An 11,362-nucleotide genomic window follows, 5' to 3' on the forward strand; every position below is an offset into this window, starting at 1 on the left:
CAGAATTGTGGATCTTAATGTAGATGGGCAACATGAAGGAAGAGATGTGGGAGCACTCAGCTTCACTGACAAAGATGTGAGTTGTTTGAGAGGACCAGTAACACATTGGTGAAAAATTATGAAATTGTGCGACTTTTTACGTGCCCGAGGAGACCCCAGTGATGCTATTTCATTAATGGAAGAGCAGAAGGTGATTAAAACAATAGAGCTAGTCTCTAAAACAGACATGGCTACGGCTTGATGCTAACATGTTGTTGGCTGTCAGAATTCTGAGATTAAAGTCAGAATTCTGACAGAAATAATATTCAAAAATCAGTTAACTTTTTTATTTTTTCAGTGGCCCTAATTCTCTTCCCTGATGTATGCAACACATAATCTGTGCAATTTTTAGTTGCTGGACTTTTCTATTTAAGGTTCATTTGGATTATTAAAGAGCAGGGCTTCCCAAAAGTTTCAGTATGTGGCCCCAAAAATAAGAGTGACACAGAATGGGGACTGCTTAATAGATGCTTTATTTCACTCCATATTAATAATAGAAACAGTTAATTGGATTAATCCCAATTAATCAATTATTAAAATAATGGTCAACTATTTCAGTAAAGGATTTATTGTTAACTGGAGTATAGAGACTGATAAACATGCCTTTAGCTGTCAGAGCCACTTAGGAAAGTAAATAGACCATAATTGTAAAAGAAAAAAAATGAAGAATGTAAACACTCGCATATAAAAAAAAAAAAAAAAAAAAAAAATATATATATATATATATATATATATATTGTCCGTTAATATGCTCTATCCTGAACTCCTGGTTTAATTTAATAAAGAATCTTCAAGGACTCTGTTGCTATCCGATTTTTAATTGATTAATCGAAAAAAATACTCTACTATTTTCAAACAAATCCTTAGTTGCAGCACTAATTAATAATAATTACTTGGTTTTACAATTTCCAATTTTTAATGGCATTTGATAATTTAATTCATCCTTTAAACGTATTTTGATTATTTAACAGGACATTGAATAAATTAATTGCACATAATATTTTAATCCTGTATTAAATAAATGTCACAGCTACTTATTTCATGCTACTTTTATGTTGCCACTTTGGGAACCATTGTTCTAGAAATAATGCTGCCTCATAATATTAGGGGCCAAGACCCAAAACTCTGTCAGGTATAATTACGCTGAGCTGTTACTCTTTTTTTAATAATACTATGCTTTGTAGAATTGCACAAAACACAGTGCAGTAACTATTCAGTTGTTGTTATGTAATGCTGCAGTGTTTTCTCTATTAAAAACATGCCATCCCATCAATTTCCACTTTTAATTTTCCCTTTTAAAAGCTCTTCCATATAAGGTTAGCAAGGGTTAATGAGGAAGCTTTTTAAGGCTGCTGATTCCAGAGCAGGGATCTCTGATGTTTGAGCAAATTATCCTCTCAGGTTCTGACATGTGCTGGTTTTGCACTGCAGGCTCTTGTTCTGATCTTACAATGAGTCGGAGCGAACATACTGGTGCGAGGCATGTCCCCGTGGCCCTCACCCCCCAGCTACCTCTCAGAGCCCACCGGCCTCTCTGTGCGTCGGTCTCTTCTGACAGCAGCGGCCGCTTCAAGGCTCTGGAGACTCAGGAGTGGAAGAACAACCTCAAAGCTCAGGTAGAGGGGATTTTTACCATCCACACTGAAAGTTGGTTGTTTAGTCCAATTTTTAAACCTTTATCTTATATTGTTTCAATCGTAAGGAAATTTGAAGTTTAAATTTATACTCTATTTTCAGCCTTTTTTTAATATGAATGATCCCTGAAGGCTGTTTGTGAAGATGTCAGAAGGACATTGTCAATCTGTTTGGGAGAATTCCTCATGTCAGCTTTGTCTGTGTGATTACAGATGGAACTGGCCCACAGTGCAGGAGCTGCCAGCAGCACAGGATCTCTGGAGCGAGCGTCTATGTTCTGCGCCTCGGCATCTACCACCAGCTCCAGCCTGCCCAGCCCTGCGGAGATCATCAACAAGGGTAAATCCTCCAGCCGCTTCTCTCTGTTCTCTCCACCGTGGAATAGCAGCTCAGAGTCGGACTCCAATCCCCCGTCCCGCACAGGATCCAAGAAGCTGCGCAACTACAGCAGGAGAGCTGCCACAGGACCAGCTGGGGCCAGGGCCCCTGATGCACTGGAGCCCAAACGAAGCGGCCCTGAACACTTCCAGTACTCCGAACCGGTCATTTCCAGAGTGACGGACTACATTTATGTGGGCAACCTGAATGCAGCGTATAATGGGCGCACGCTGTGCCGCAACAACATCGACAGCATCATTGACATGAGCAGTATGCCCGGAGAGCAAGCCCCCTCCCTCTGCCTCATCCCCTGCACCTGCTCGCGTGGTTCCCGGCACAGCTGGTCCCGCCTCAAGGTGGACATCGGAGACATGCCCAACTCTCTGGATGACCATCCGGCTCTGAACCACTGCTGCTTCGAGGACATCAACGAGTGCATAAATGCATCCATGGAGAAGAGGAAGCGTGTCCTAGTCCACTGTCGGGACGGGTTCTCTCTGGCACCCATGTGTATCATACAATACCTGATGGTGAAGCAGAACATGAGGTTAATTGCTGCTTATGAGCTGCTGAGGGCCAAATACCCAGTCAACATCAGAGAGTGTCACCAAAACGTTCTAGTGAGCCTGGAGAGATCGCTGTGGCCCGGTGGTGAAGTTGACCCGGAGTGCTTCAAACAGGCCCTCTCCCGAAAAGTGGCCTGGACATGAGAAGTCCCAGTGTGATTTGCTGTACCTTTATTTTTTATTTCCACTAAGATCTTCTTTTCGTTCATTTTTTCCTTTTCTAATGTTTAAATCTTTAAATTTAGTTCTGAATTCTTCTCTTTTTCGAAGAGAACAAACTTAAGCCTGTGCGGCGTACACAGGTTCCTGACTGGGCCGTGTTTTTGTTGTTGTCGCTTTAAGGGGTTTTTGTTTACTGTTTGAGTTCTGTTTGTACTTTTGTGCTGTTTTTATATATCAGGGCAACTTTTCAGTGGGCTATCTCAGGAGAGTGTTGATGTCAAAGTGATGCAGCATAGAGGTTTCTCTTCAGCGATGATCACAAATGGTTTCCAGGGTGGAAGTCAAGGCTGAGTTATTTGCACTCCATGCAACAAAGTAAATTAGGGCAGATTTTGATTCACTTTTGCATCTAAGGAGATGAATTTTAGGTGTGCTAGCGGTTGAGCCATTTGAGTTCATTTCTATTAGAGTTTTTTGGCAAACACTCCACTCCAGGTGACTTGTTTCTGTCAGCCAGCTCTGTCTTTTAAGATTTAAGTTTTGGTCCATCAGTTTTAAGAGCTTAGTAAAGGGAACATATGGTCTGTTGTTACGGAGGATTATCACAAATTCTACGTCCAATGTGTTCTATTTGTTCTAGTTAACATACTACATTGATTAAAAAAATAATGGAATTAATTTTGATCAGTTGTTGCAAGTAAAAAAATTGGTTTTGTAAATTAAAGTAAAAAAAAATAAAAAAAAAATTTGAAAAGTAAAATCTGACTAAACTGCAGGTTTACTCTCCAAACCTTTTTTCAGTAAGAATATTCTTTTCAATTTTTTTTCTTTTTCTTTTTTAATACTCATTTATATACGTGCTCTTGCCTGCAACAATAATGGAATAAAATCCACTCCATAAAGCTTTTTTGAGCAACTAGAGTCAGAGTAGTTCTTGCCATGGTCATGTTGTCCTGACTGGTTTATTTTATAGCTGGACTTAGTAGTTATGGATGTCATGTAAATTGTTTGGAGGTATAATGGAGGATGATCTCTCTCCGGGGGGATCATCAAAATAAGTGGTCCTCGTAAATGTCAGTCATTTTCGTGATATGTTCACGTAAGGCCGTCCTACGTGCTCGTCCCCATTTTCCCTTACCGGTGGTGAATCTGACATAGTGGAAAAACTGCAAATCTTATTTTGGAAAGTAAGTTTGCATGAGCGATGCAAACAGCAACTTTTAAACAGAGCATGCACAAGGAGAAATAGGCTCTTGTACGAGTTTAATAGGCGTTCCCTCTCGGGAGCGGGTACAGGGATGTGACTGTGCTTTTTTTTAAAGTGGAGAGGGCGGGTCTTTTCAAAAATTTGCGGAAATCCTCCACTATACCTTTAACTCAAATCTGTTTAATTGGTGGGTTACGCAGTGTAAGTGGCAAGAAAAACAGAGCGTAGCAACCCTGTTATGTACTGAGAAAATCATCCAGTTTTTGTTTGTAAACAAAAGCGACTTCACATCAGGACCGTTCTCACGAAGACTCTTAAGACAAATAGTGGTATCATTTCGGAACAATATTTAAGATTCCTCAGATTCTAAGATTTTAACAGTTTTTATTCACAAAACACCCTAAACCTTAAGACAGCTGCTTAAATGTTCGCAGTAGTGAGGAGGACTTTTAGGGAGACTAGGAACATTTTAATGGCTGATCCACAAAAACAGTAAAATTATGAATAAAATAAATTAAAATAAATGTTTTAGTTTCAAATACATATAATCTTTAATAATCACACAATTTGATAGTTTCAGCTGCTGGGGGGGTTAAAAAGGGCACCTCTAGTTTGGTCATTATATTTTTAAAAACAAACGTGGAAAATTGTACAGAGAATGTAGCAAAGAGTGAATTAAATATTAGTTGGAGACTTTTAAACATGTTTAAAGAATTGGAAAAAGTAACATAGGAGGAACATAGGAGGAATTGTTTTTGGATTCAGAGTAGACCTTTGTAAGCGAGGTTCTCTGCTGCCATCTGCTGGCATTTGATTGCAGCACATTTCTCACATTTCAGGCTGCTGCTGACAGTAGAGATGATACACATTGATCCACTCCTCAGTGCTCTCTTAGATCTGCCTCTCTTTACTCTAATCCCAGGACTGATGTTCCTTTCAACACTATAATCTCAACTATGCCAGTTTTTCGTCAAATGAATAAGGGACATTGTACTGCTTTTTTTTTTTAACTACTTGCATTTTTCAAAACTATTGAAAATATGAAGAAAATGATTTAAGAATGGTAGATTGGACTTTTTTGTTATAAATAAACTAAGAACTAAAATAAACTTTTTAGTTCTCTGAAGCGTGTTAAAAATTGTCCCATGTCCTCATGAACCTAATATTGTGTATTATCTCACCTTCAGGGTATAATACTTGAAAATATTTGATTTCCAACCAGCTTCAAGGATCAAACATACTTTTGAGTATACTGCAGTAATCCACAGGGAAATGCACATCTTTTGCAGTTTTTTTGATGTCTAAATGTAGAAGATGAAAAAAAATTTTTTTTGTCTATAACTGTGCTTTAATCATAATCTACAAACATTCCAAACTGATTTATCTATACGGAGATCATTGGCTTCCCCCTTTTCTTTTTTTTTTGACCCAAAATCTCCAATTCACAGACATATTGTTAGATCATTTTAGCATTAAAACCTCTCTAAAATCCTGTCCTCCTTGTTAAAAGCTAAACTTTGTTATAGCAAAGTCTCAACTTAATTAGGCAGTTCCATGTTTGTTCACTAAAACACTTCTGTGCATGTAGTTTGAATTTATCTTGTCCTTAAAAATTTGATTTCCAGATCTATCAAATGTAGAGGTTATTTTATTTTTAATTGATGTAGATAATCTCAGCAGGACACAGATTAGCAGTAGACGATCTGTGTGCTGTAAGGTAGTCAACTATGTACTTCATTTTTTTTTATTTTTATAAGAACAACAAAACAAATCATAATGTTCATTTTGCTTAAGAAGTTTTCCAAAGTTTTATTTCTGGATTGCTTTTTTTTTTTTTAAATTTCCATTTACAAAACCTCATTTTTACTGACAACAATTGAAGAAAATCCACTCTAATCAACCAGTGCTACTAATTTGCAGGATGTTATTGACGCCATGGCAAAAAAATTTGGTTGTATTATTCTAATACATATTTTAACATATATTACTTTCACTTGTTAAAACCGTCATTAGGATCCAAAATATTTTTGCCCTTTCATCCCTCTCACTCAGTTGCTAAACTGCTCAGTCATTATTTATTGGCTTGCCATTTTTTCTCAAATCTAAAAGGGGAATGCAGCTTCAGGCTAGAGAATTGCTTTAATTGACAACAGGTAATTAACTTAATTTACCTAAGTCTTTTTTTTCTTACAGTGGTTTAACTTTTATATTTGTATTAGATAAACCTGATTGAGCTGCATTCTCCTCTTAGAGTGCACCAGATTATGAATCTTGGTTTATCAAAGTAGGCATGCAACCTTTTGTTTTAACAGTTTTTTTAACTATAGTTAAAGGAAAATGAAAAAGCCTGGACAGGAAATTCTCTTATCTGCGACTGGTGATGTTTGGGAAGAACTGACCTTTACCTCTTTTTTCTGCTGACCTATTCACATGCATTCTGACTGTTTCTGTTGTGGACCAGCCAACAATGACTGATCATACCTGCCATTAAAATCCATCCCAGTTCCTTCCAACGTCCTGGAGCGAATAAGCATGATAGTTTTCTCAGAGTGAGTCATTGCTTGAGTTATGAACTGGTCTGCTGATTTAGCATCACAGATACTTTAAATTGAGAATGTGAATTTAATTGTTGCAACATGATGTGAAAAACTTGAAGGGGCAGGATATTTCAATGTCTGTGAACTGAATGATGATCTAATGATCTAAAATCCAATTAAGGTGTAATGTGAGTCAGTAAACTGTTTCCTGAGCTTTCCCTTCTTGGTTTAAAGCAGAGGTCTCCGATATGGGTGCTGCTGCCTCCTAGTGTTTCACGGAGGTACTGCAGGGTTTTTTCTGTGAATACCCTTCCTCCCCCGGTGGTTTAGGAAAAAAATAAGTTTTACTTTGTGTCCCAAAAGCATCAGACATTTATGATCTTGCCTAAACTAACAAAATATTTTTACTTTCACACAAACACCAAAGGTTTACATTAAGATCTGATTAGCTTAACTGCAGTTATTCTTGATACATAGTGCAGGTTTTTCAGGCTGAAATTAGTTCTTAAACTCTCTGGGCCTCTATTTGATGTCATGACTAGTTATTATGTAGGTTAGATTCCAGCCTTCTGTTGTTGATGTGCCTCTGGGCAAGGCACTCAGCCAGGGCTGAAACAATCAGATTAATCGTGATTAATCAATTATTGAAATAATCATCAACTAATTTAGTAATCGATTTATCATGTAGAGACATGCCTTTAGCGGACAGGGAAACCCACTTAGAGCAGTAATTATGCCAAGTTTGAAAAAAATATATATCTATTTTGCATTTAAGATGAAAAAAGTTATACAACTGCTCTATCCAGAGCTCCTTCAGTGGAAAAGTTTTAGTTTAATCTGGTTTAACTTTGCAAAAATCTTCTTTAAAGAACCTTTGGCTATCTGATTATTTATCGATTAATCAGGAAAATAATCAACAGCTTAATTGATCCGAAAAATAATCATTAGTTGCAGCCCTACACTCAACCCCCAGTCAGCATACTAGTGTATGTATGTATGTGTGCAAGATAACTGGTGTGACTGTGGCCTGTGAAAGTCTCTTTGACAGGTCAGAATTTTTAAGAAAATGCTATATAAATTTACTCCATGTTTTTGTTAAAGCTCTGCTTTAAATGGAAGCAGTCATTTGGACTAATTGCTTTAATTTAAATTTAACCACCGGTAAACGGTTTGAAATCAATACTTAAGGAAGATACGTATGTGAAATTTAAATACGTAAAAAAAATAAAATAAAGCCCTAACAAATATAAGCAATAATATAGTCCTATAATCCCATGAAACACATGATTTATTTCACTGATAGTGGATCAAACTAAAAACAATAACAAAATCCATCGAATCATTTAAAGCAGATAAGGAAAGATATTGAGCTTGAACAATAAACAGCATTCTTATCAACCCAAATCTGTTCACTCATTATAAACCCTTTTTTTCAATCTTCGGAATAAAAATCTAACATTTATCTTAAAAAAAGATGTAAGCTATAAGTGACTGCTGTTGAGCTCTGGGGTTCTATATGAGTGCTTCCTACTTTTCGCTGTTCATTTGCAATCACTGAGCACACATCTGGTGACACTGGGTAAAACAATGTTTGTTTTTTTTTATAAATCAAGAATTGAACTGTAACAGTGTTGTATGAATAACTCATCAGACTGTTTAGCTTCAGATATGACATCATCATGTGGAACTGACTTCCTGTTTGAGAGAGATATGGCTGACAGTGACGGGTTTGCGTTGTCGAGAAGAAGGCTAAACACAGATGAATTGGTCATATTTGCAGCATTAATTGCCATTCTGGTTTGAAATGACAAGGAAATCCTTAGTTAAATAAATAAAAATATTTTAAAATGAAATATACCTCTATAATAATGCCCGTCTGTTAGCTTTGGACATTATTTGGTATGAACGTATGTTCCTGGCATTAATCAAGGGAAGATTGTATTTGCTCTGAACAACAAAAAATAAGCTTTTTTGTTAATTTTTTTGTGATATTTCTGAGTTACAGTCCATTTTGGTCGGAGTTTATGAATCATTACAACTTGTGTGTGGTTTTTTTGTTTTTGTTTTTTTTGGTTAATCCTTTTAATTACAGGTGTACGTTACACCTGTGTAATGAATTTAAGACTGAACCATGATGGCTGCATCTTACATGAAAGCAAAATATTTTGTGATTTGCTTTATTTGATTGTGCTGGAGTCCTAATATTTTGTATTTGCTCAATGTGGTACCTATCAAACCGAATCCCTCTCAGTACATCTGTCATGTGAAACTAATGGAGTGAGTGGAAGTGCGCCTTTATTCAGCGTGTTTTGACCCCATGTGGTGGCATTTGCACAATTTGTATAAATCTAAGCTCTTGATATCCTGTACAGAAACAATATTTCTGGATGTTTTATATTGATTCAAGGTATGCATGTTACATTTGAGTGATGTGGTTTTTTGCCGTTCTAATTATTGGTTGTGAAAGCCAAGAAAAAGAGCAGATGTTGAAATGCTCTATAATCAGCAGTGCTGTTTGTGTCTTCTTGTTGTAAATTATCCACATCAGTCAAAAGCTAATTTGTTATCTCAGGTGATTTCTTATTGGGCCACAATGTTTTCAGTCAATATACTGATTTAAAATGTGAAACTTTTTTGTTTTCTTAAGTTGTTTTTGATTTGTATTGATAAAACAATAAAAAGTTGTTTTTCGTTCGCTGACATGTTTCTTGAAACTTATTCAGTTATAAAATAAATAATGGCTTCGATTTGTAACAGATAAGAATACAGCTCTTTTTTTTTCCTGTAATAATTCTATTTGGTATGGGAAAAAATGGTCTCATCTTTTTATTTTTTAGTAGCTGCTGCAAATATCTCTTAAGTGGCTCCAATGACCCCACCTTCAAATAAACTCCATCGCCTCCCACCTGCTGCAGCCTCAGTTTTCATCACCTCTGCTCCCTGGTGTCCCTGACCCTTTAAAATCAACCAGCACTTATTTTTACTTGCTGATGAACCTTTGTTGAACCTCTTTACTTGTAAGAAGGAGCTTAAGCATAACCATCAGCAGTTATTCGTCAATACTATAGAAAACGATTGGGTTTGAATGAGGCATAGATATAAAACATAAGGTACTTGGAAGCTTATTGGTGACTGGAAAAATGTTAATTTCTGTAGACTGGGTGAAACCTATGGTTTAGAGATTATGGTATTTTCTGAAGGCGTTTGATGTCACTGTTTGGGGTGTAAAACAGCTGTGCTGCATTACTATTAAATGGGAAGCTGGAGTTTTGGTAAATACCACCATGCTATTGAAGATTGTTAGAGCTAGATCTATGGATCTACAGTTTACGTCTTCACTATGTTTATACCTTAATGTTTATTATGACTGCGATGACATCAGAAAAATGTAAATTAATAATATAAATTAATAATTGTTAATTTTCATAGGCAACCAAAAATAAAAATCTTCAGCAGTGGCATGAACATATATCTGCCTTCTACCAGTTGTCTGTAGCGGGGAGGTGGTGCCTTACAAAGGGTTCTATGGGTCAATGAAGATGAGGTGCACCCTGGACAGGATCACAAACACACATGCTTAAACAGAGGGGAAGTTCTAAGAAGAAAGGTAGGCATTTGTTAAGCTTGTTAACCTTTATTTACAAGAAGATCAGCTGCCAGACTCAGAAAAAGTCTGAATCAACGTAACGTTCGTTTCACCTGCAAAAAAACGAAGGAGGTATTTTATGCATTGATGATGATGGGAGCTAAATGCTTTATGCTACTTTAAAAAATTTTCATTTTTTTCTCACCGCCCTCTGAGCTGCTCCTTAAACTTCCCATCACACATCATATCGCTGTAAAGACTTCCACACCTGTAATGAAAGTTGGAGGATTTCCAACTCAAAACCAAGAGGTGCTAATCTCCTTTACCTTTCCTACATATCAACGCCCATTCCAAATCCTGACCAATTGCATGACCTTTTTCGGGCATGCTGGGAGAAAAAATGTCTAGCAAGGAGTCGTGTTGACGAAAAGCAGCAAGAATCCCCAAGATGGGGAACATATGATTTGGATCTCACAGCTGTTAGATTAGGAAAAATGTTCTCTCTTCTTGTGCAGTAATTAACAAACTTTACAGATGAGGGGAATTGAAGGATGGTAGACTTGGCCGCCCTTAATCATCTGGGTGAGGGGTGGCCTAGTGGTTAGAGCATTGTGCTTGGATTCCAGAGGTTCTCAGTTCAAGCCCCACTCCCACAAACTGCCACTCTGGCTCCCTGAGCAAAACCTTTAACCCTACACTGCTCCCTGCGTGCTGCACAATGGCAACACTGCTCCTCAAGGTTAAATGCAGAGAGTGAATTTTGTTTCTTTGTACTTGGGAAAATATAATAACAATAAAGTTGAATTCTATTCATCTAAAACCTTGAGTTTAAGTTTTAGCTGCAGTTATTTTAGACTCTTGGAGAAGCAACTTACCCTCATGAGGAGCCCAGTGTTTTCTACACAGACGTTAATGTGATCTTAGATGCATTCTGTGATGCCTTCAATGTCCTCTCCTTGAGAAACACAAGGGCATTTCCCTCCCGTAAGAACTGAAGCAATCTCCCAGAACCTCTTAGTCTATCCACACCATTTCTTCACTGTGAGTCAAAGCTAATTCTCTGTTTACAAAACTTAGATATGAACAAGGCCAAACAGTAAAGGGAGTGGCGGTGAGCTGTACTGTATGCCTCCTCTGTTTTAGCATGCAATGAGTCTGGTGGGAGAATAGAAAAACGATTAAATTTAAAATCCCTTGAGATCAATAAAAAGGTGTAGGAATGCTGTACTTGCAGTCTGCTGGTCACTTTATG

The 11,362-nt window shown here is 37.2% G+C and overlaps 1 protein-coding gene across 2 annotated transcripts in view; it reads left to right on the forward strand.

Moving 5' to 3' along the window:
• The window catches only part of LOC107093607, a 10,305-nt gene extending 1,081 nt beyond the window's left edge, over positions 1 to 9,224 (forward strand). For both annotated transcript variants that reach the window (XM_015388782.1, XM_015388783.1), the window contains exons 2-3: positions 1,471 to 1,655; positions 1,887 to 9,224. In XM_015388782.1, the coding sequence (XP_015244268.1) occupies positions 1,471 to 1,655; positions 1,887 to 2,762 (1,061 nt within the window). In that variant the 3' untranslated portion in view covers positions 2,763 to 9,224. The remainder of the gene's footprint in view (positions 1 to 1,470; positions 1,656 to 1,886) is intronic.
• Positions 9,225 to 11,362: the final 2,138 nt, after the last annotated feature.

The sequence above is a fragment of the Cyprinodon variegatus genome, unplaced genomic scaffold (assembly GCF_000732505.1).
Source record: "Cyprinodon variegatus isolate N-32 unplaced genomic scaffold, C_variegatus-1.0 Scaffold434, whole genome shotgun sequence".
Taxonomy (NCBI): Eukaryota; Metazoa; Chordata; class Actinopteri; order Cyprinodontiformes; family Cyprinodontidae; genus Cyprinodon; species Cyprinodon variegatus.